This window comes from Terrapene carolina, unplaced genomic scaffold (assembly GCF_002925995.2).
Source record: "Terrapene carolina triunguis isolate 2854851 unplaced genomic scaffold, T_m_triunguis-2.0 Scaffold111, whole genome shotgun sequence".
Classification (NCBI taxonomy): domain Eukaryota; kingdom Metazoa; phylum Chordata; order Testudines; family Emydidae; genus Terrapene; species Terrapene triunguis.
Window position 1 is genome coordinate 9,666,775 of NW_020664462.1, and position 25,338 is coordinate 9,692,112.

Consider the following 25,338-nt stretch of genomic DNA (forward strand, 5'->3'; position numbering starts at 1 on the left):
GCTGGTTTCACTGCTGCTCCCAGGGTTCCCAATAGCAGCAACAAGAACAGACAGTTCAGGGCAGTGCTGCAAGCTTGGGTGAGATCCAAGCAGCAGCAAAGGCAGGCAAAGGCGCTATCTTTCTGCTGAGTCGGGATCGTAGCACTGCATCCGTTACTGTGTTCCTGAGTGGAAGCGATCCTTGCAATCATAGGTGCTAGAGACTTCATGTTTTATAAATGAGAGCTTACATTCTGTAGAAGTTGATGGCCCTGGACAACTTCCTCCTCCCCATGGCTGAGTGAATTTCTCAAGCCCTCTGTGACCATTTGGAGAATGTCTGTGTCCAATTATGAATTCATTTGATTTTATGAACACCACTTGTAACTATAACCATCATTGCGGGTTAATCAGCCATTTTGTAGCATGAATTTGATACGCAGACAGCGGAGAGCCTGGAAAGCTGTGACAGAGCAGTCAAGGGCCATCAACATTGGCTGTTGCTCCACTGTGTGAACAATGGGGTCACTTGCAAGTACTGTAGGGCCTTTGACTTTGAATGGTCTCGTCACAGAGGAGCTGGAACACCCAATCCCCCTCTGCTCCCTGATCTAAGCACAAGGCTGGGAGGGCTGCAGTTTCTTCATCTGACTAAAAAGGTGACAATGGTTTTTAAAAAGAGGCTGTTTATGTGAGCAAGGGGGTCCATTTCGTCACCAGAAACAAAGGACAAGTTGGAGGGAATGGAGGTAGGAGGAATTTCACGTCCCCAATGGACTTGGACCAAACCTAGGCTTTGGCTACACTAGTGCTGTACAGCGCTGCAACTTGCTGCACTCAGGGGTGTGAAAAAACACCCCCCTGAGCGCAACGAGTACAGCGCTGTAAAGCGCCAGTGTAATCAGTGCCTGCAGCGCTGCACACTCGCTCGCAGCGCTGCAAGCTACTCCCCTCGGAGAAGTGGAGTACATACAGCTCTGCGAGAGAGCTCTCGCAGCACTAGTGGTGCAACTACACTCGCGCTTCACAGCGCTGCCGCAGCAGTGCTGTGAAGTCCCAAGTGTAGCCAGCTCCCTAGACACTTACAAAAGAGGTGAGAATAGACTGGAGGGAATTGCGTTTGGGAGTTCCATAGATCTATAACTCTCTTGTGCTCTTTAAAAATAAAGTGTATGTGTTTAAGAAATTCCTTGCTAAGCCTGTTTTTTCCTTGTTCTACTGCCACATTGTCCCTGATTGGGTTAACTAGAAACTAGAGCTTCCACAACGAGGTTGTTGGGGCGGGGAGGGGGAGAATGTGTTTAAGCACCTGTGGGTGTGGGGGTGCTGTGGCACTGGTTCCAGGGCCTAGATGGTGGACTCTGGGTTATGCTGCTAAAAATGGGTGTCAGACATGCGGTCTGCTCCTGGGGAATGTGCCTGAGTGACCCAGAGCTAGCAACAGTGATTAGGGACTACGCAAAACTGGGCACCTTAGCTGCACATGGGATTCAGCAGTAAGATCTCCTCACGATAGACTGATGCCCATTGAAAGGGCTGGAGTGGACCGGTTGTGAGACCGTACATAAAGGGATTGGAGTATTAGCCAGTCTGGGATTTGTAACGGACAGCCATGGAAATTCCCTCCCCCTCCCCCCCCCAAAAAAACCTCTTTCCTGGTTCTAAATGTTCAGTAACTTCCCAGCCAGGCAATGTCACCGCTCCTGAGCCTCCCTTCCTCCATATCTGTAGCTTGCAGGATCATTTGCTAAATATATTGCGTTGCATTAACCTTGATCCACAGCTTTAAGACTCTTGTCTTCCCCTCTCTCCTCCTTCCCCCACCCCCAAGGAATTTCACAAGTAAATCACATAGCTGCAATTCCTGAAGTGGCTTTGTTGCTATGTTTTCATTACTCTCTAGAGGAGCCTGGAAACCTGTCTTTGTTCAGTCTCTAAAGTATGGCATGCTGCTGCAGTTACCAAAGAACAACTCCACTTGTGGCACATCCTAGTGCAACTTGGCTTAAACCTTGCTTGATATGCTCTCTATAATTAACTGCTATAGTGGGAGCTGAAAAGAGGAGAAGCAAGGAATATTGGGGTGGGGGTAGCAGAAGAGCAGGTGGTGTCTTAGCAGTGAGAGCAGCAGGGAATTATACTTTGAGTCCTGAATTTAGAGGATTCCCTTCCTGCCTGGCCTCAGAAAGCTATTTCACTGTCCGATTCCAATAAGACCCCAGGTCTCTATTGGACTAGGTACTGAACAAACACACACTGAGAGATGATGCCTATCCTGAAGAGCTTACTGTCCGGTCAGACACTGGCTGGGAGAATAGTTGCATACATGGTTTAGCCTTTGGCTAGTCTGCATCCAGGGTTTTTGGTAAAATGGCTTAAAGAGGAAATGCAAATCACAGTAGCTTTTTCCTGCTTCTTTATTACATTGGGCTGTGACCCGTGATGCCAGGGACAGACCTCACTGGAAATGCTAGGGTCAGGGCAGGCTGCAAAAGGGAGAGCAGATACTCCCAAGACTGGTGGGTAACACTGAAGTTAAACTCCCCAACCAGTCACAAATCGTGCTTCTGATCCCCCACACTGGTTATCAAGAAGCAAAAAAGAAATCGCACAGCCTCCTTTATTGCATTCCAGTCTCTGGCTCCCAATCAGCACCTAGATCCAGTACAGTGAGAAGTTATTTTAAAAACTCTTCTCGCATATACAAAATGTTCTTCTGACCCCAAAGGGTCAGCCACATTACCAGGTCAGTATAGGTTTGGATCTTACCCAAAATACCACGCTGCCAGACAATCCTTTGCTGTCTAAAACTAAAGGTTTATTATAAAGAGAAAAGAACAAGAAGAGAGGTGTTAAATGGTAAAACAGTCACATACGTACAAAGACTTCAACGTCCGTATATCAGGTTCCTAGCAGTACTGGTGAGTTTGCTGGCTTGAAAGTCCCTCTGGAACACATTCACAGCTTGGACGGGTCATTTAGTCCTTTGTTCAGAGCTTCAGTTTGTAGGAAAGTTCCTCCAGAGTTAAGGAGCAGGATTGAAGACAAAATGGAGAAGCAGCAGCTGGCTTTTATAGTCTTTTGCCCTGTGGCCTGTGCTTCCTTTGTTTCAAACACATGGCTTGAAAGCCTGAGATTTCTGTCCATAGGTATGTCCCTGCATGCCTTGCTGAGTCTTGAGGTGTATCTGCCTTCTCTCAATGGGTCAATTATATAGATGATGGTCCTTAATGGGCCATCAAGCAGGCTAGGCAGTGCTGATGCCAAACTGTTTAGGGATGTCACCCAGAAGCATAGCACAAGTTTGAAATACAGACATATCTATAACTCATAATACAAAGGTGATATAAACACATAAATTAGATGATCATATCTAGCAAATTATAACATTTTTGCAGATACTTTACATGGCCTATCTGAAATAACTCATTGCAATTTTCAATATTAATTAGGGTTACCCTTTGTCCGGATTCTGCTGGACATGTCCGGCTTTTTTGAGTTAAAAATAGCGTCCAGGGGGAATTCCTAAATGTCCGGATTTCCCCCCAATGCAGAGAGCGCCTGGCTGACAGGGCAGCCGGCTGGATCGTGCCACTTGCATGGGGCTCCGAGAGCCAGAGCCCCTCCTCCGCTTCCCCCTCCTCTTCCCTGCAGCTTGAAATCACTCCCCTCCTCTCGGTCTCTCCCTCCCCCTCCCTGCATTCACAGATCGCCGGCCGGCCGTTCGGATCGGGCCTCCGGCAGTCTGGAGCTCCTCCCCCTGCTCCCCCGTCCCCTGCTGCTGAGCGGCACGGTAAGGGGGCCGGAGAAGGGGCAGGGAGGTTCTGGAGGGGGCAGTCAAGAGACAGGGAGCAGGGTTGGATGGGTCGGGAGTTCGGGGGGGGGGCTGTCTGGGGGTTGGGGGGTGTAAGGTTTTGGGCAGTCAGGGTACAGGTAGGGGGTAGGGTCCTGAGGGGCAGTTAGGGTGGGGGGATCTCAGGAGGGGGCAGTTAGGGGACAAGGAACAGGGAGGCTTAGGTAGGGGGTGGAGTTCTGGAGGGCAGTTAGGAGCAGGGGTCCCAGGAGGGGGCAGTCAGGGGACAGGGAGCAGAGGGGTTTAGATGGGTCGGGAGTTCTGGGGGGGGGGCTGTCAGGGGGTGGGGAGTAGTTGGATGGGGCGTGGGAGTCCCTGGTGTCTGTCTGGGGGTGGGGATGTGGATAAGGGTTGGGGCAGTCAGGGGACAGGTAGGGGGTAGGGTCCTAGGGGGCCAATTAGGATGGGGGGAAGGTCTCAGGAGGGAGCAGTCAGGGGACAAGGAGCAGGGAGGCTTAGGTAGGAGGTGGAGTCCTGGGGGGCAGTTAGGGGCAGGGGTCCCAGGAGGGGGCAGTCAGGGGAGAAGGAGTGGGGGGGAGGGTTGGGGGTTCTGAGGAGGGCGGGAAGTGGGAGGGAATGGAAGGGGCAGGGGCAGGGCTAGGGCAGGACGAGGGCGGGGCTCCGGCGGGGCTCCTCCCGTCCTCTTTTTTGATTGTTGAAATATGGTAACCCTATATTAATAATCATAATATCCTCAAGTGTCCCCCAGATTCCATACAGCATCACATGGGCTTTGACTCTTTTCACTGGAGAACTGGGCTTACGGTTGTAACATGTTCTGAAACATCTGCAATTCTTCCGGCCCCTGTGAAGAGTGTAGGGGAGCTGTGCCGTAGCCATGGTGGGATGTACAGTGCGATGTTGGGGTTGACTCAGGTAGAGTCGGAGGCCTTGTCTACACTGGTAAGTATCTACGCAGTAAAGCAGCTTTCTGTGTTGTAACTCCTGAGCTGTACACGCTGCCAAGCCACTTAGTGCGCAGAAACTGCGCTGTTGCAGCGCTGTAAAAAAAACACTGACGAGAGGTGTAGAGCCTTCTGCGCTGGGGCTACAGCACTGCAGTGCCAGTGCAGACACCCTGGTCAATTATAGCGCTGCAGTTGGCCTCCGTGAGGTGTTCCACAATGCCTGTTCGCGCCTCTCTGGTCATTGGTTTGAACTCTACTGCCCTGCCCTAAGGTGACCAACTGTGAGCCCCACCCCTTAAATTCTTTGGGTATTTTGAAAGTTCCCTTCCTGCTTGCTTGGTGACGTGTGCAGTGGTCTCAGCGCATCTTTCCAGGTGACCATGCCTGCTCCATGTACCAGGCGATCCCCCGCTTGGAGCAATGCCGAGCTGCTGGACCTCAGCAGCATTTGGGGAGAGGAGGCGGTCCAGTCCCACTGCACTCCAGCCGTAGGAATTATGATACCTACAGACAGATTTCACGATGCATGACAGAAGGGGGTCATGACAGGGACAGAGTGCACTGTCAAAATGAAGGAGTTGCGGAACGCCTACCACAAGGCGTGGGAGGCAAACCGCTACTCCGGTGCTGCGCTCATGAGCTGCCGGTTCTGCAAAGAGCTGGATGCCATGCTCGGTGGCCACCCCACCTCCACTGCGAAGGCCACTGTGGATACTGTGGATACTTTGGTGGCTTGCATGCCAGTCGAGAGTGGACCGAGCCAGGAAGAGGAATTCTTGGATGGGGATTTGGAGGGGGACCCAGAGGCAGAGGACGATTCGGAGGTCAGAGATACATGCATCCAGGAACTCTTCTCTACCCTGGAGGAGGCTAGCCAGTCACAGCTGTCGGAGCTTGGCAAAGCGCAAACAGGGGAGGAGGCCCCTGGTAAGTGGCTTTGATTTTGGGAATCACTGAAGTGAGTTGTGGGGGGCAGGAGGGTTGCAGAAAGCAGGCTTGTGTCTGTATGATGCGTGTACCACCGCATGCCTAGTCTGAGTGGCGGAACAGTGTGTTGATTGATTCCCTCACTTCATGGGAATCTGCCTCCGATATCTCCACGAAACTCTCATGGAGATACTGGGCAATCTGCTGCTGCAGGTTCTGTGGCAGAGCTGCTTTGTTTCTTGCCCCGTTAAGGGTAACTTTCCTGTGCCACTCTGCTGTCACGGCGGGGGACACCATTGCTGCACACAGGTGAGCCACATAAGGGCCAGGGTGGAAGCCGCAGTCTTGGAGAAGACCCTACCTTGATTCCCTGCTCACCCTCAGCAGCGAGATATCGTCCATAATGATCACCTCCTGTGGAATGTATGGGGACAGTAATGATTATAAGGCCCCCCCCCTCCCCACAGTGCTGGCTCTCCCCAAGAGCCACGTGCCCAGTGTACAGTACGGTCCTGGAACACTGATTTTCCCTGCCCCTGCGGTTACTCACCATTTTGGGGGTCTTGTGGCTCATGTGTGCTTGCCTGGGGTCAGCCAGTTAGTGATAGGTATGTGAATAGTGGCTGTGTTTTAAATTAGTGGTCTCTGTGTTGCAAACAATACTGCTTCTGTAAAATGTTGCGTTTTCGTGTTACAGATAAGACCTTGGGAGCCCAGCCTCCCTCTTCGTTATCACTGGCTGAACAGCTACACAGAATTAGAAATCAGCCATGAAGAACAAAAGAGGACTTTCTGCGTGATGTCCTGATGCACTCCCCTGCTGAAAAACAAGAATTGAAGGAGTGGCAGGACAGCGAGAAGAGGGACTGAAAGGAGAATGTGGCATGCCAGAATGAAGCCATGGAGCAGCTCTTAAACGTTATGGAGCACCAAGCGGACATGCCCCAGGTGCTACTAGCACTGCAAACCGAGCAGCTCCGCGCCTGCCCTCCCCTGCAGCCGCTGTCACAAAACTCTTTCCCATGCCCCCCCCCCCCCCCCGACACCTCCAACACACTCTTATCAACCTCCTGGCTCCAGTCTGTACTCGCTGCATTCCACTCCTCCCATGTCACAGTCCAGCACTGCGGACTCCCAGTGCCCACTGCACTCAACACCCATCCCTTTGCAGTTTAGCCCTGCTGAAGTACAGTACCGGCTGCACTGTACTCCAAAGGAGAAGGTTTGATATGATCCCTGGACATATGCAAATCTTTAGCCATCCTGGGACCCCACCTCCTCCTGGGCCCCTCCCTTCCCCGATCCCCCTCACTGCCAAGGTATTTTTTTGTTTGTCTCTCCCCTCCAGTTGTTCTTTTTTTAATAAAAGAATTGTTTTGGTTTGAAAGCAATCTTTATTCCATTAATTGAATGCAAACAAAGCCCTGCAAAGCAACAGGCAATTTTCTTAAACCTTGATAGTGCATCGTCTGCACCAATCACAATCACCTCCTAGCATTACAAGCACTGCACTCCTGAGCATAGCAACAAATATTAGTGGCTTTCAGCTTAAAATTGCTGCCTCAAGGTATCCCTGATCCTTACGGCCCCATGCTGCACCCCTCTAATAACCCTGGTCTCTGGCTCTTCAAATTCAGCCTCCAGGCGCTGAACCTCAGTGGTCCAGCCCTGAGTGAAGCTTTCACCCTTCCCTTCACAAATATAATGGAGTGTACAGCATGCGGCTATAAGCATAGGAATATTGTCATCGGCCAGGTTCAGCCTCCCATGTAGGCAGCGCCAGGGGGCCTTTAAACGGCCAGAAGCACACTCAACAGTCATTCTGCACTTGCTCTGCTTGTTGTTGAACCGCTCCTTGCTGCTGTCAAGGTGCCCCATGTATGGCTTCATAAGCCACGGCATTAAGGGGTAGGCAGCGTCTCCCAGGATCACAGTGGGCATTTCGACTTCCCCTATGGTGGTCTTCTGGTCTTGGAAGAAAGTCCCTGCTTGCAGCTTCCTGAACAGGCCAATGTTCTGAAAGATGCGTGCATCATGCACCTTTCTGGACCAGACTGCGTTAATGTCCGTGAAATGCCTACGGTGATCCACAAGCGCCTGGAGAACCATTGAGAAATTCCCCATGCGATTAATGTACTTGGTGGCTAGGTGGTCTGGTGCCAGAAATGGAATATGCTTGCCATCTATCGCCCCGACGCAGTTAGGGAAGCCCGTTTGTGCAAAGCCATCTACAATGTCACGCACGTTGCCCAGAGTCATGGTCTTTCGGTGCATGATGCGATTAATGGTCCTGCACACTTCGTCAACACGAGTCCAATAGTCGACTTTCCCACTCCGCACTGGTTAGCAACAGATCAGTAGCAATCTGGAGTAGCCAGCTTCCACAGTGCAATCACCACACGCTTCTCCAATGGCAGGGCAGCTCTCATTCTCGTGTTCTTGCGCCACAGGGCTGGGACAAGCTCAGAGTCCCATGAATGTGGTTTTCCTCATCGGAAAGTTCTGCAGCCACTGCTCGTCATCCCAGACGGTCATGACTATGTGATCCCACCACTCAGTACTTGTTTCCCGAGCCCAAAAGCGGTGTTCCTCTGTGGTCAGCACCTCCATGAATGCCACAAGCAATCTTGTGTCGTAGCTACTACATGTGGCGAGATCAATGTCGCACTCCTCTTGCCTTTGTAGTTTAAGGAATAACTCCACTGCCACTTGTGATGTGTTAGCGAGAGCGAGCAGCATATTGGTCAACAGTGCGGGATCCATTCTTGCAGACTGAAGAAGCAGAGCATGCAGTACACAGACTGTTGAAAGATGGCGCCAAATGTGGACAGAAGCACAGGGATTGCTGGGATGCAAAGCAGTGCATCACGGGGCATTGGGACAGGACCCAGGATGCCCCGCAACCCCCTCTGCCTTCCCACAACTCTTAGCGGCAGAAGAGGAAGAGATGCTCTGTGGGATAACTGCCCAGAGTGCACTTCTTCGAATACCGCTGCAAGTGCCACAAGTGTGAACACGCTATCGCGCAGGCAGCTGACAGGGTGAACACACAACAGCAGTTTCCCTTCAGCGCTCTCTGAGTGACGCTGTAACTCTGCCAGTGTAGACATACCCTAACTTCAGCTGTGATTTTTGTTCTTTACTGGAGGACTTGAAGTCAAGACACTTGTATTTCTAATATGCAAGAAGCCAGCAAGAAAATCTTGTCCAGAACTTTGGACTTGCTAAAGGAACAGCGAAGGCACAAAAGTGCTTTGTTGTTTACCGCTGAAAAGACGCTTCACTAGGGAGAATGGGAGTACGAGGAAATGCCAGCACGGCACTTTCCTTGCCTTTGTTGTCACTTCTGTGTATTCTGCTCCTTTCATCTTGAGTGAGTTTGTTGTATTTTCAGTTTGCGTCTCAAGAAGAGCAGTCTTAAAATCTAAAGAAGCAGACTTAAAATAAAGCCAGTAAACCTGACCGACTCCTCAAGTGTAAGGCGTCACAATGAGTCTCTCAATGAAGGAGAATTCAGCATGAATATAACCTGAGCACAGTCCTATGCAGGCATAGTAATCGTGTCCGGTTTTAACACAGTGGTTACATCTTGCAAGCCTGTCGCGCAGTAATTAGGATGAGAAAATTAGCTGTATCTGACTCCTGACAGCTCCCCACCCTCACATCCCTTCTCCCTCTAGTCCAGCCAAAACCACAGCTGTCATGGTCTTCCTCTCCTGCATCTCTAAGCATGTCTCCTCTTTTCTGACTGTCTGCACAGATTCTCCATGCCCCCTCCGCCAAGTTCATCCCCTGATTCTGTTCCTCAGCTTCATGTTTGAAGCACTGGATGATAGGGATTCATGCTAATATGGCAGTTCTTCTTACCCTTCCCCCTCTCCCTGTGCTCCACCCAAGCCTCTCCTGGCAGCTTTCATGGTGTCCTCTGTGCTAGGAACGGTCTGTGAATTAATGAACGTCTGCAAATAAATGGCCCTCTTCCTCAAAACTTCTCACAAGCCAGCTGCTGCATGATACAGTCCAGCTGTAATGACCATGGACTCTTGTGTTCTGCATTCCATCGCCTTTAGACTGTAACCGGTGGTAGTCAGTAGGCAGACTGTGGGTCAAATGCGGACCGCCAGACGCTTTTGAACGGACCCCGAAATCTTTTTATTGGTGGGTTTTTTTATTATTTTCTTTGGAGTCTGGACCTTTACTATACCTTGACCAAGAAATGTGGACCTTGGAAAAAAAACAGACTGCCCTGCTGTAAGCACTCAGCTATCAAAGTATACCCATTGTACAGAGTACACGTACCACACCACATAAAGAAAAAGGGGCGTCTCGCATTTCCAGTCTGCTAGATACTGGAAGAGAATCTGAAGAGTGAAGCCATTGGGTTGGGTCTTCAAGGTGTTATTTGTCAAACTTTGATCACAGTTGTCCTCCTAAATCTTCGTTCTCCACCAATGCTTTTATTTAAAGATTTGCCTCTGGCTTATAAGACTTGCTGTAAGGAAAATATTGACGTTAGCCATTTGTGTACAGCTTCAACAGCCTTTGTTTAAAAATTGCACTGTCAAGCTCTCCCCTTGTTCTCTTTCTATACAGCTCATTAATTCAAATAAATAAAAATGGAGGGAGACAAAGCCAACTGTGCTTGAACGGTGTCAGAGAATAATGGGGTGGATTTTGTGGTATTAAAAATGGAAACTTCTAGCTCTTCTGTCTGCAGTGAAGCAGCCAAGCAAACAGGAAAAATTAACATCAGTGCCTCTTCCTTCCTACCTGCCAGCCTAATTCAATTTCTTAAAGGTTTGAGAGCTATGTGCATTATCTTTGTGAATGACCGTGTTGCTAGATAGTGTTTAGAACAGAGACATTAACTTGAGTTTGTATCTTCTCCTCAAATGCTGCATTGTTGCCTTTTCTTAGACATGGTAGGAATAGCAGTGACCCAGAGATGGGCAACAAAAAACGATCAGAGGGGGGTGTGCATCTGGGGGGGCCTCAGACTGCGGAAGAGAGCTTGCGAACACTAGAATGACTTAGCTTGGGAAAGGAGGTGTAGCTGAGGCCTTTTGGAAGCTGCTTTTAAATTGGAGATGCCAAGTGTCCTTTGTACCAATGGATTTGTCCCAAGGGCAGAGTTGAGATGACTGCAGGCCGTTCGTAACTTCTTAGCCTTCCTCTGCTGGGAGACAGCTCTCTGCCACCGCTGGGCAGTCTGCAGCTGCCAGCTCCCGCTGCTTCCCTCCTGACTTCCTGCTGTTTCGCTGCACAGAGCAACAGTAATGGGAGAAAGATACTGAGAGCTATCCCTGCCTTCTCAGCCCAGGATCCCCATCTCTTTTGGGACCTTGGTGGAGAGGGAAAACGGCTGAAAGCTGGAAAAGGGGAAAGACGATGCTGGTTTTAAAGATAGAGGGAAATGAGTTGGACACTGAGGTATTGTGCTAGTATGAGAAACCTGGAGTTGAACACATTAAGAATGGATCCGAATGAAGCCAATTAATGCATCTTCATTGTCCAAACTGAGGGGAATGTGAAAAGCTATGTAGACTTTTTCCAATGTTTTTTTTAGTTATAACCTGTGTTGGTAGCAAAACAGGTAGCACAGTTTCTTTTTGAAAAATTAGGATAGATGCATCAGGTTAAAGACTTATTTTAGTCATGTTATTTGCGCCCCTCCCCCCTCCCCCCCCAAAATCAATCGGGTCAAATCCCGTGCTTTTCATTCACCCAAAAAGGTGCCACAAGTACTCCTGTTATTTTTCCAAATAGTCCTGTTGACTTCAGTGGGGCTGTCTGAGTAAGTAAGAGTAAGATTTAGCTCATATTTTGTTTGCCCAGTTCTGATGATCTCTCATAAAGATCTGCATTGTTTCTGTTCTGCTAACCTAGTGCTTCAATAGATGCATTCTATTTGGCTTGCTGAGCTGTGCAGAACTTAGTATGGTCGAACTTTCCCTTTTTAAAGGGATTGGATTCCTCAGGCCTTCACCCGGCTTTGCAATTTAGCAGCCACCAGGATTTGTAATATTGGTTTCTCCAAATTCTCTACCTTCCTGCAACAGCCCTACAAGAGCAGGTGTTAACTATTTGTTTCTCTTTCCCTCCAGGGAGTGGAGCAACAGCTGTGGTGCAAGCAGCCTATTGTATCCCGAAAAGAGAGAAGGTGGCAATTAAACGGATCAATCTCGAGAAATGTCAGACCAGCATGGATGAACTCCTGGTACACAATTCTATACATTTTGTTTGGGAAAACTCTGCTCCAGTTAGCATAGTCTCCTGCTCAGCTCTGAGGTGCCTTTAAACAATCTTTCTTGGAAAGTTATGATCATGAGGAGAATGAGCCCTCCCTCCCCCTTTGTGGTTGCGTGGTTCAAAGATGCACCCATAAGATCCCAAGTGTCGGACACAATGTGTGACCAAAGACCCAGTGGGTCAGATTATGGAGGCCTTATTCACACTGGAGGCATTTACTCAGGTAGTCCCACTGATTTGAATGGGACTAAATGCACATGAGTAAGGACTCAGCCAGTGTTTTTTGAGGGCTCTACAGTCTGAACCAAAATGAGGGGGACATAATTACTCTTGTAGGAGGTACTGTGGGATTCATTACTTATATGTGAATATTCCTCCACTTCCCCCCAGTCCTTCACATTCTCTCATTCTCAACTAGTAGCAGCTTTTGTGGCAGCTAGTAGCCCTGTAAATAACACCACCAGCTCTGTTCAGGATGGATGTAGTAGTAGCATTACATTACTCCCATTACATGCTGGCTAACCAAAAACCCTTTAATATTTGAACTGCTGATTCCATCAGGCTGCTGTTATAATTCATGGTTATTCCCTCTTTGCTGTAGTGTGCATGGTAGTGGGCTCGCTTTCTAGCCATGCACATTCCCTTCAGTAACAGCTATTCCCCCTCCCCCCACCTCGTATTACATAATCTAATACTAAAACAAGCCAGCCAAGATAAGCTTTTTTTATAATAAATATTCTCTCCTTTTTATGTGGGGGGAAAAGGGGGATTATAACTTAGGTCCTGATCAGGGTTTCCCTCCCTTTGTGTCCTGACAGCCAGTAATAGTAGATTTAACCATCAGCCAAAAGTTCTCTTCATGATGATGCTTCTCTCTAACAGGCAATGTGGTTTGGTGGCGGGTGATTAGAACACAGGATTGGGAGCCAAGACTCCTGGGTTCTGTTTCTAGCTCTCGCTGTACAAATTTGGGCAAAGCACTTTAAGTTCTGAGCTCCAATACTTGCCAGACTCTCAAGTGTTGTAAATCTGTACTTGTAGAGGGGGGGAAAGGTGCTATACAAGTGCAGTTATTTTTAACATATCTGTAGGAGTTTTAAGCTCTGTCTCTGACCAAGGGTATCTAAACACCATTATGGCTCTAGCTAGTCTAGGGGGATCCGGATCTCTCTTCCCTTCCATAATCGTGATCTTTCCTCTTGACAACCTATCCTGCCACAATTTTAATGCCTTCGGTGTAGTTTGTGGTCCCCTGTCCTGACTATATTCCTAACTGATTTACCACAAACTAAAACTGAGATCAGTATTTGAGTAATTGCCAATTTCAGCTAAAAGGCTTATATTCAGAAAGCTCTGCAGTAGAGAGTTGGCTTGTAATTTTAGATAAAAATGTCCCCTAATTACATATCTTAATCTCCAGCTGACCCATTCTTCAAAATTACCTCCATTTTATCTCATAATGAATAGGACTAGAATGAATAGCTGCTTTCTTCTTTCATGAAGTCCCAATTATGTGACATGATTCAGTGCTGGCCCCTTCTGCAGGCTTGATTACAGGCTGCTGTGAAGAAGAAATGTCAAGTCATGTTTTAGGATGACTCTAAACCATGATCATTTTAAAAATAAAACATACAGGAATAATCTCTTGGGCAGATACTTGGGTTAAAGACATGAATCAAAGGGTGTCTTTCTGCACCAGTAAACTGAAAAGTAGACTCTTACAGGTTAAATCAGAACATAAGAACAGCCATACTGGGTCAGACCTATGGTCCATCTTGCCCAGTATCCTGCCTTCCAACAGTGGCCCGTGCTACATGCTTCAGAGGGAATGAACAGAACAGGGAAATTTTGAGTGATACATCCCCTCTCATCCAGTCCTAGCTTCTGGCAATTGAAGGCTTATGGACACCCAGAGCATGGGGTTGCATCCCTGATCATCTTGGCTAATAGCCATTGATGGACCTGTTCTCCATGAATTTATGTAATTCTTCGTTGGACCCTGTTATACTTTCATAATATCCCCTGACAATGAGTTCCACGGGTTGGCTGTGCATTGTGTGAAGATGTACTTTCTTTAGTTCTAAAGCCTAGTGAATTGATTATAATAATCAATACAATATGTATTAAAGGGGGTCTGATGGACAGTAATTTGGATACTGCCAATGAAAACAGCCATGTGCTTGAAGTTGTCTGCTGCTCCAGTGTGGTTATGTCAGTAATTTGGCCGAGAACAAAAGAAGCATGAGATAGCAAAAGAAATATTGATTTCCCAACTGAGAACAATAAATCTCTTAATGTTAATTTCAGAATAACATATGGTCAGAGTTCTCTGTCCCTCAGTCATGGCAATGAAATAGCATGTGTGAGGATGGTCTGTTTCTGTTTAACACAGTGAGGCTTGAATGATCAGAACTAATTAGTGTTTTTTGCCACCCAACTGGAGACACATGATTTGTTCAGAAGGTGGTCCTCAATATCCTCTGAAAACGGGGACCCTTTAAAGTGTCTCTAGTTGGGTGAAAATAGCCCTTTTTTGAAACCTGTCTAGTTCTGCAATACTCATCCTTATATTTATAGGTTTTTTTAAAACCTTGTTTTGACGAGGCCAAAATGGAATCCAAGAATAAATATTTTGAAAGAGAAATGCCAGAAATGGTCGCTGGTGTATCGTATACCCCTATATCACGCCATTATAAACATAAACTAGTGTGCTTTACTAGATCCATTATCCCTCTGTTGTGCTGATCAGGGACTCCAAGCATAATAGCCAGCTTACAACAAACATTCCATTCTGTCCTCTGGCAGCAAAATCCTTGCTTTTGTGTAATAAAACACTGCCCACTCCTCATGAGCTGGGACAGAAAATGACACATGGGGCTCAGTCAACTCTAATTCCCTACAGCGCTTCAGACCAATGGGCATTTTGGGGGGATTATTGTTTTGGGGTGAGTGGGAAGTATTTATCCCGAGTCTGTTTGGTAAAGGGGGTAAAATTGCATGGATCTGAGGGGCTGTACCCTCATTTTGGGTGGTGAAACGTTTCCCCAATTAATAATGAGATTTGTTTCAAACTTTTGGCCAGTAGGGGGCTGGGACTTCTGCAGAACTAACATGCTGAGTCCTGGGATTGTGGAGGAGAGGGGTAGGGAGAAATCTTATGTTGCTCTCTAACACTGTCAGCTGAATCAAGTGAAGGTCATGAACTCTGGGAGGAGCTTCATTTAGGCCAGGGATTCTCAAACTGGAGGTCATAACCCTTCATGGGGTTGCAAGGTTATTACGTAGGGGGTCGCAAGCTGTCAGCCTCCAGCATTTATAATAGTGCTAAATATTTTAAAAAGTGTTTTTTATTTATAAGGTGGGGGGGTTGCACTCGGAGGTTTGCTGTGTGAAAGGGTCACCAATACAAACGTTTGAGAACCACTGATTTAGACTGTAGCAGCTGGTAGGTGTGACACAGGGTTTTGAAAATGGGTTGAGTGAAAGGGAGGCTGGGAGAGATCCTTGCTCTTGGTGGATCCTTTCAGGAGAGAGATGGCTAAGCAAGACTAGTGGTATGACTTGGCTGGTTGAAGGTACTTGACCTTGATCCTCATGTCTCAAAATACATTTGAGCCATGTGGGTGTCCTGGTGTAACCCTCACCATGTGGTGTTTTGGAAGCTGTTTGTAATAGTCATGTGTTTTATAATTAACAGATGTGTGTTTCTAGATGAAGGCAATGGAATATATTTTCATACATTGTAGCTGTGTTAATTTTAGAAGACCAGCCGTACCATGCTAGGGATTAGTATGGAAATATGCACCAAGTAACACACAGACACCTTGGCTATTCAGCAGAAAAAGTGATAACTGCCACAAAGAAAATATACAAGAGCAGAGCCACTACTATATGTCTGTGGCGAAAGCAGGGAATGAAACCAGGGTGCCTGGGGCCTGTTTCCTGTTCTTCTGCTGTCCTGTGGGGTTGTGGAGAAACCACTGCCAGCTCTGTGTCTCACTTTCCCCAGCAGGGTTGGGGGCTTTGCACTTATAGAGCATATTTTGCCAGAGGATTTCAAAGTAATTCTTCATGGTTTTTCAAATCACCTTTTGCCACAGTACTTGTGGAAGGAATGTGTGTAGGGGAAAGGTCAGGCAGTGTGTTGTCCACCATTGTACTTGGAAGGAAAAATTGGGTACAGTTTTCAAAAACACCTAAGTCTGATCCATGTCTTATTTTCAAAAGTGACTTAGGAGTCTAGGGGCTGGTCTACATGGCGGGGGGGGGGGGAGAATCGATCCAAGATACGCAACTTCAGCTACGCGAATAGCGTAGCTGAAGTCGAAGTATCTTGGATCGTATTACCTGGGGTCCAGACGGCGCGGGATCGATGGCCGCGGCTCCCCCGTCGACTGCGCTACCGCCGCTCGCTCTGGTGGAGTTCCGGAGTCGACGGTGAGTGCGTTCGGGGATCGATATATTGCGTCTTAACGAGATGCGATATATCGATCCCGGATAAATCGATTGCTACCCGCCGATACGGCGGGTAGTGAAGACGTACCCTAGGTATCACTGAAGGTGAATGGGACTGAGGCTGCTAAGTGACTTAGGTGCTTTTGACAGTTTTATTAAAGGTTACTGTTTCCTGCTGCAGAGGATTTCAAGCTGGACATTGTTCACTGTGAATGTCTTTCCTCCACCTCCTGTGCTGCATCTTGCCTCCTCCAGCTTCATTGTCCCTGTTGATCATAGCACTCATGGTGTGGTGCAGAGAGATTCACAGTAACAAGGCCTTTGCCCTCCAGGAATGGGTGCCATTTTGAGGTGGGGTAGGCATTTCTGGCCAATGATGCAACCTGGTGTCCAAGTGCAGAGCTGAGTTGAATGGCTCCTGGAGCAGGCATCTCCTTGTCGATCACATTGATGGCTATCCTGAGGGAATGGTCATGGATTCTAACTGTTTCTACTAGTGTCATGTCTCGGACCTTATACAAACAGTAAAAAGGCACATTCTTGTTCGGAAGAGCTAACAATCTAGAACGCCTTAATTATTCCCCTATACTCACCAACATCATCTCCATCATCCTTAAGTTAAATGTAAGCCAGTTAACTTTCATCCAGTTGTTTGGTTCTTGCGTGCTCCCCCCCCCCCCCGCCCCGATGTTGGGGTAGCTGAGTGAAATGGATTGTCTGCTTAATGTCCTCTAATGGTTAGCCTAAAAGTTGAACAACAGAGGGGAAATCATTAAGCTTGTGGAACTCCAAATAGGGTTCCTACCGAGTGGAAGCAGCTGCCTGTCATGACTTTCAGAGAGTGATTCCATGGATTTCTAGGTTGCAGATCACAGAAATGGAATAGGTTTAGAAACAGATGACAAATGATCAGAGACATGGAATGGTTTCCATGTGAAGAGACTGAAATGGCTGGGTCTGTCTAGTTCAGCAAGGTGATGGAGTAGACTGGGCATGACAGAGATTATAAATAATCAATAACTAAGAAAAATGTAAACTGGGTTGCCTGTTTGCCTCTTCTTGTAATACTAAAGCAATCGGACAGTCAATTGCAGTGATTTTCAAGAGGTTTAAACCTGATAAAATATCTTTACACTCCACAAAATTAACTTGTGGCATTTGCTGCCACAAAATACTGAGATCAAGAGCTGTGAAAGATTAAAAATAAAATAAAATCAGATGCATGGATCAGAATATCCAAGGTTAAGGCATGAGAATTTATAATCCCTTAAGGTATAACCAATTGCTAACTCCCCCAGCTTAGTCAGAAAATTTCCCCTACGGGCACACTGTTCATATGCCATCATGTGCCAGCAATGCCCCTCTGCCATGTACATTGGCCAAACTGGACAGTCTCTACGCAAAAGAATAAATGGACACAAATCTGACATCAGGAATCATAACATTCAAAAACCAGTAGGAGAACACTTCAATCTCTCTGGTCACTCAATAACAGACCTAAAAGTAGCAATTCTTCAACAACAACAAAACTTTAAAAATAGACTCCAACGTGAAGCTGCAGAACTGGAATTAATTTGCAAACTGGATACCATCAGATTAGGCCTGAATAAAGACTGGGAGTGGTTGGGTCATTTCAAAACCTAAACTTAATTTCCCCAATACTAATTTCTCCCTACTGTTACTCACACCTTCTTGTCAACTGTCTGTAACGGGCCACTCTCTTACCACTTCAGAAGTTATTTTTCCTCCCTTGGTATCGTGCTGTTAATTGATTTATCTTGTTAGACTGACCTCACACTTGGTAAAGCAACCCCCATCCTTTCATGTATTTATACCTGCTCCTGTATTTTTCACTTCATGCATCTGATGAAGTGGGTTCAAGCTCATGAAAGCTTATGCCCAAATCAATTTATTAGTCTCTAAGGTGCCACAAGGATTCCTCGTACTACAATTGCCCATTATTGGGTTTCTTATGCCGTCTTTTTAAGGATCTGGCATTGGCTACTGTCAGGCAGGATACTGGACTAGATAAACGTCTGGTAGGCCAATTCCTATGTCCCACATGTGGGTTAACAATACCAGATGGTGGCTAGAATCAAAGCAGCAGACTGATCCAGTAGGATCAGCACAGATGTCTCATCACTATCCATTTCCTTACTGGGACTCTTATTTTCTGATAGTTTATAGAAACTGGAAATATCTCTTAAATTGGGTGATTGGGGGGAAGTTACAAAACCCTCAAAGCATTTCAGATTCTGAAATGTAAATGTATAACTTGACATACCAAATAACCACAGTTGGTATGTGATTGATTTAAATCATGTGACGGGACCTCACCTAACAGAAAATGGAAACCTTAAGACTACTGCAATGCTCTGCCATATCATTCCTCAGTATATGAATATCAGAGCTGAAGCTGAGCAGTCTTAATTACTTTACTGATTATTGTCAGATCATGTTACAGTTCAGTTTGGACATGGATTCCTGAGGGAATGTGGAAGCCTGGCCTCTAAAAGAAAACTGTAGTCCACTTGCCCCTGTTCTGTTGATCCAGATAAAATGGTATATTAATAAAGAAAATGCCCATAATAATTATTTACAAGGCAATAACTTGTCTAATTTAAGCTGATTCAGAGTGTGCATGTAAATCTGCATCAATTTCTGTCACCATGGTGAACAATATTGGGAATCAAAAGGAAGGATGCGACAATCTAGTTGACATAGGAGGTGGCAGTGGGCATAGAGGTTGAGATTGGCCAGCTGGAAAACGCTCTTAGTATTCTTGCATTTACTGCGTTATATCTTCAACGGACTTTACAAATATCAGTCCCGACAACACAAGTGTGGTCCTGAGTTTGCAGCTGAGGAGAATGGAAGCAGATGTTGAGTGATTTTTCTCAAGACTGTGCAGTGAGTTAATAACAGAGTAACATGTGAATTGCCACACCGAATCAGCCCAGTGGTCCACCTAGTCTAGTATCCAGTCTTTGAGAGTGGCCAGTACTAGCATCTTCAGAGGAAGGTGCAAAACGTGCCAAAATGGACATATGTGCAATGACTTGCCCATAGGAGCAGTTTCTTCCCATCCCTTCATATTGACTTAACCCCTGAAGCATGAAGACTTATATCCTTTCCAAACTGTTTGTTTCATCCTTACTAATGTAGCTCTGGATGTTCTTGTTTTCCATATAAATGTCTAATCCTTTTTAAATCCTTCCAAGCTCTTTGCTTTAATGATATCTTGTGGTAATGAGTTCCACAGGCTAATTTTGATAACTCTGATTAAAACAGTTCCTGGCTTCCATATCTGCCCTCCATTTTTTTCATATCGTGCTCTTATCCAGTTTGATTAGGATACAGGGAAAATTGATTTAAGATTTCTTTAAAAAAAAAATGCATTCATGTTATTAATTCATAGCCTCAACTTAAATGTTAAAATTAATAAATAGAAAAGTTGAAGGGCTATGGCTTCTAGTGACTTCTGAGGCAGTTATGTATAAATGCTTTATGGAGCAAAACCAAGGAGGTTTTCTAAAGGTTAACACATGCCTTGATTTCAACTAAAGGAGGAGAACTCTCCCCTCAAAACTCAGGGCAGTGTCGTTGGCCGCATCTGAACATAGTTTTGCTTATCGCGGATCTTCTGGTGGCAGCACTGGGCCGCCCAAATAAGGTTTGCCTCATTGGAATAGATTTGTTTTGCATTGGTTTTGACTCCTCAGTAAGTAAACAGCATCCTGGTTTTCTCTGAAATCATAGGTATCTGTGTGTAAGCACAGTGCTTTCCTCCATACTGTCTCTATTGAGTTAATGTGTAGATAGGAAAACTAAATTTACCAGGATCCTGCGCTCAGTGTTTTAAGGAGCAAAATTCTTCCAGAGGAAAGTACATTTAACACACATACATATGCCTGCAATCACATTCAGCTGGTGGGTCAGATGTTTGGCCTACCAGCTTCCCACATCTCCACGCCAGTTAACTCAAATCTGAGTCCGACATCAGTGGGTGAGTAGACCCACTTTCAAAATAAACAAAATGCTATTCCCGGTCTTCCATTGACGCGTTTGACTTTTTTTACATAAGGTGTCTATTCAATATCTATTATGATTCTAAATTATAGTTTGTAGTAGTTTTATTGGCGTTTCAAAAGCTTTCAAGTGCTCAGTTTACTGTAGAGAGATGTGGTTACGGTATTCATCTTGGCACTTAATGGGAAGACATCAGAGCAGTTAGAGCTGATCTCTGGATACAAGCTTTTGGAGTCTGACAATGTGGATATTTTAATACCCAATTCAAGGAAAATGTGCCTTTTTCAAGACTCTTGCATGTCTTCAAACCTGTTTTTGTCAGTATTTCATCCTCAATATCTAAACAGGCAACACTCTAAATACTGTTTTCAAATTATGAATCAGAAATAAGTCTTTGTTCAAGACAGCTTCAACTAGGTCAGTGTGTTCAGGTAAAGATAGGACCAAGTACATTTATCTGAAGTTTGAGAAACCCTTGGCAAGATGCAGCTTGAGGTTCTACCGGAAGTTAAAATAGCCACAAAGACTGAATATAGGGAAATGGGAGCCTGCTTCCAGGAGAAGGACGGTGCGAAACTCATTTCTGCAGCTCTCCTAGTTTCTGCTTCCTGATACTTGATATCAGGTGGCTGCATAGGATTCCCCAAAGTGAAGGGAGGAGTGAAAAGGAACATGACAAACAGCAAGTGTATTTTGCAAGTGTATCATGACTAAGGCCTTACTTGAATTGCGGGATGATGGTCAAAAAAATTGCGGCTGAGTTGCGGACAAGCCATGGAAAATTGTGGAAAAGTCATAAGGGACTTTATTATTTGCGGTAAACAAGTCCATTGTTACTCTTCCGTGATTTTCCACTGTTGGCCGCCTGGGGCTGAGAGCGGGGGCTCCCACTGTCAAAATTGCGGTGGAAGCCTAATATTGTGGAGTCTGCAATATTGCAAGTTAAGTAGGGCCTAACTCATGACTGCTCTGCTCTGTGACAAGGGCCACAAGGCATGGGCATTGGTGGTAGCAGCTTTCATTTCTGCTGTCCTTGTCTAACAACGTACTCCCAAGTCACTTCACTTAAAATCACTCTTTAAACCTTATTTATTTCTAGAGGACATCGGGAAAATTACTGTAAACTGAGGATGCAATAAATACACATGGATTTTGGTTAGTCTTTCACATTTCTCCCTATCCCCATCCAATATGCTTATAAAATAAGGTTCCTGGCTGTTAAATACAGCTCTTCAGCAATTGTGCTGCATTTCTATTGCTCTAACAGAGCTATTGTGCATATGTCTGGTTTCAGTTATGAGAGGAAGCATTTTTAATCACAATGCCCATTGCGATTTACAATGATCAGTTAAAACAATTGTGTGCGCCAAGCCTCCAAGGATATTATATCCTCTGTGGGCACAAGAGAAGCCCTTATGTTGCCAATGAGAGATTAGAATAGAAGATGAGGGTTATTGAGGTTGGGGGAAGAAGCTCTGCTTTTGTTAATACTTTTTTCTCACCACTAATATTGCATAGGTCAATTGCATTCATAGAGTCATAGAATGTCAGGGTTGGAAGGGATCTCAGGAGGTCATCTAGTCCAACCCCCTGCTCAAAGCAGGACCAATCCCCAGACAGATTTTTGCCCCAGATCCCTAAATGGCCCCCTCAAGGATTGAATTTACAACCCTGGGTTTAGCAGGCCAATGCTTAAACCACTGAGCTATCCCTCCCACCCCCGGAGGGCTGTGCAGCCATTAATTATTCATGACCTTACCACCTCGTGTGAGGAACAGAACATTTGTTAATCCCCCATGTTACAAATCAAATAGCTGACAGTTTTTTGACTGCATGTGTTGTGCATGTGACTTTTTTCTTCCTCGACATTCACACAAGCATGTGACAAACTTTCTATTTTTTTTTTTTACTACGCAGCCCAGCTGTGACTTCTGGAAATAATATCCTCTGAAGGCTTCCTCCTTCTCATACATTTTTTTTAAGTGCTTTACCATATTCTCTGCTGATGTTTCAAAGTGCAACAGTACCCCCATTGAAAGTTATAGTAGGTATAAGGAAGAAGCGCCTATTAACCAGAGGTTGATAGACAGATTGAGCCACTATGCAAGTTCTAGGGGGAACAACCTGGTAGAAGTCCCAGAAGCCACCTCCCCTTTCATTTCAGCTGAGCTTGGTAATAGGGGCTTGGGTTCTCGCCAGGGTGTTGCCCTTGACCCTTGTAACTGGAAGTCCTCCACCCTGTTCTTTACTAGCCAGGACTTGATAGCTTAGTCCTGTATTCAGAAAAATTTCAAAGTTTGATCTGAGCAGATCAAACAGGACTATTACATTTCTGGATCTTCACTGTTGGTTCCAAGAGTTATTTTTGCCTCATGAACACCCTGTCTTGATGGAAATAGTAGTAGTAGATGGTAATTATTTACCAGGCATTTAAAAAATAACTCTTTTTTTCTCTCTGCAGAAAGAAATTCAAGCCATGAGTCAGTGCCATCACCCTAACATTGTATCTTACTACACATCATTTGTGGTGAAAGATGAGCTCTGGCTAGTGATGAAGTTACTTAGTGGAGGTGAGTGGTACTATGTTCATATACCCTAGACCATATGGAAAAAGTATGGGAAGTGGTTGGCTTTAAATGCGCCCTTCCCCGTTGTACCATCTCTTCTCTTCTCCCCCCTTCTATCCCCAAAATCTGTAGCTAAAGATGCTGAAATAACTGCAAATATTCCCTTTTTATTTTCTCAAAGTTAAAGGAATACAATCAAATTTGAGTGCTTCTGTTTGAACATTCGTTTGCTACTAGTGTTACAAGTAGCAACTAACACTACTGTAACTGAAAGATTGGAGGAGAAAATTATTTTTCAGTTTTATTTTGTGCATTTGAGAGCACTTCATATAGTCACTGTTCCCCTAGTATAGTCATTTTTCTGTCCTCTCCCTTCCTCTTTGCTATGTGAAAAATTCATGTAAACACACAAAAATAGGAAAACGTGACTATTAATCTATACAAATCGTAGTAACTGAAGCTATTTTATGCTTGTTTTTGAAAATTGATTAATGTAAAGCTTCCTGGGTGGGAGGTCTGAAATATTGTTTCTGTACTCATATTAACAAGCAAGGCTCAGTTTCCAGAGTTGCTTTCCCAGGGGAGTTTCTTCCCTTTTCTCCACAGCACCTAGCACGGGCTTTTTAGTTGGAACAGTAGATGACTGACTCTACATAGCACACACTCTTGTTGCTTTCTTTTTCAACAGCATCAATCTCCACTGACCTGTTTTTCAGGTTGAAATTGACTTAACTTTAGCCTAATTCAGGCTCCTCATTACTTTGGCCCACACAAAAGACAAAGTATGAATGCAAGGACTGGGATTTCTTTTCTGTTTTACGTCAATGCAGACAAATCTCTTAGTCTTGGGGCACCAGTACTGCTGAAATCTGAAAGGAGCAGTAATATAACTGCTGTAGAAATAGTCCTAAAGGGAAACAGTCTAAAACCTATTTAAGTGTTAGCATTCTCTTCTGATAATACACAGGCAACTGACTACACTGGTACGGTTTAATCTCTTCTGGGCAATTAGGCCAACACTTTAGGCACCCAGTTTTGAAATGTAGTCACTTAAACAAGTGGCACTGCTCTCATTGTTGCTGAGTATCTGCTATTGCCATTTAGTTCAGTGGAAGGTGCAGGTGTACCTAAGAAAAAGTGCCTGTAATAAGCCACTTTTTCTTAGGTACCTGCTTTAATCATTCAGACTTGATATGCTGGTCTTTATGCACCAACATTGCTCCAAAGCAATCAGCAGTGTCTGATATTTCTAAAATGGGGCAGATTTGCATTTGGCCCTTCTAACATATCCATGTCATGACTTTTTTAATTGTGCCTTTTCTAAGTTAACTGCTGGCAGTTCTGCTCTGTAAATTGTGTAGGTTGCTCATTTGTTAAGGTGAGGAACCATTATCCTTGTTCTCAGATCTTCTCTGGTTTGCAAATCTGCTAGCTCCTTTAATGTGCTTTCAGTTAAGAACTGTCATTTGAACCGTGACACAAAACACTTGTTCATCAAACAGCTGTCTGTGACCGCTCTACTGTAGAGAGCAATTCTTACCATTCCACCCTTTAGCATGAGAAGCCTCCAATATATTTTTAAATTGTGCAAGTCTTTGAGGTGTTGAAACTCTGCGAGCTGGTCATGCACTCTGAGCTTCTGTCACATTTCAGGAATTTAATCTATTTTGAAGAATCGCTGATCTAACAACTTCCAAGGCTTCCTAATGACCAGCAATTTAATTAAGATCAATGGACAAACAAACATTCTTAAGAAATCTTTGTTTAATTTGAATTACTCTGTAATCATGAATAGTGTCCTGGAAAATACTTCACAGAAAACAGTCTCTGTCACCAAGGATTTATAATTAAATATGGTGTGATGCAACAAATGAGTCCAGTTAAGTAACAAATGAGTTACAGCAGTTGACATTTGGGTATGGGGTAGGAAAAAAATGAGGGTATCTGATAAGATCCATATGTTTGCATTTTGGTAGGTCCAATTTTAATATGTTAAATATAAAAGATCAAGTTAAAAAGAGGGAAATTACAAAAAGCCCTAATAGAATGCACTGTACCATCTGTCGTCATTTTCATCACTTACACCCTTTCCCCTTCTGCTAGTCCTAATCTTGTTTTCTGTGTACCTACACTTCTCTGCAGATGGGCCACAGTCTGGAGAGAAAGGGCAAATGAAAGAAATCTCTTCCTTGAAATTGGCCATGACATCTTGTCTGTGGTGACATGGCTTACCCAATGACATGAAGAAATTGACAGATCCATGAACTTGGAACTTATTCAAATGTTTTCTTCTGTTCTCTGTGTCACTTGTTCCTTTTCTCTTATCTGGACATTGTTTGGTGTGTGTCTAGTGTGTTGATCTCCCTGTTTT

General features: G+C 45.3%; 1 protein-coding gene across 2 annotated transcripts in view; it reads left to right on the forward strand.

Moving 5' to 3' along the window:
* Positions 1-25,338, forward strand: part of OXSR1 (oxidative stress responsive kinase 1) — a 125,468-nt gene that overhangs the window by 24,241 nt on the left and 75,889 nt on the right. For both annotated transcript variants that reach the window (XM_026652030.1, XM_026652029.1), the window contains 2 exons: positions 11,772-11,884; positions 22,862-22,970. In XM_026652030.1, the coding sequence (XP_026507815.1) occupies positions 11,870-11,884; positions 22,862-22,970 (124 nt within the window). In that variant the 5' untranslated portion in view covers positions 11,772-11,869. The remainder of the gene's footprint in view (positions 1-11,771; positions 11,885-22,861; positions 22,971-25,338) is intronic.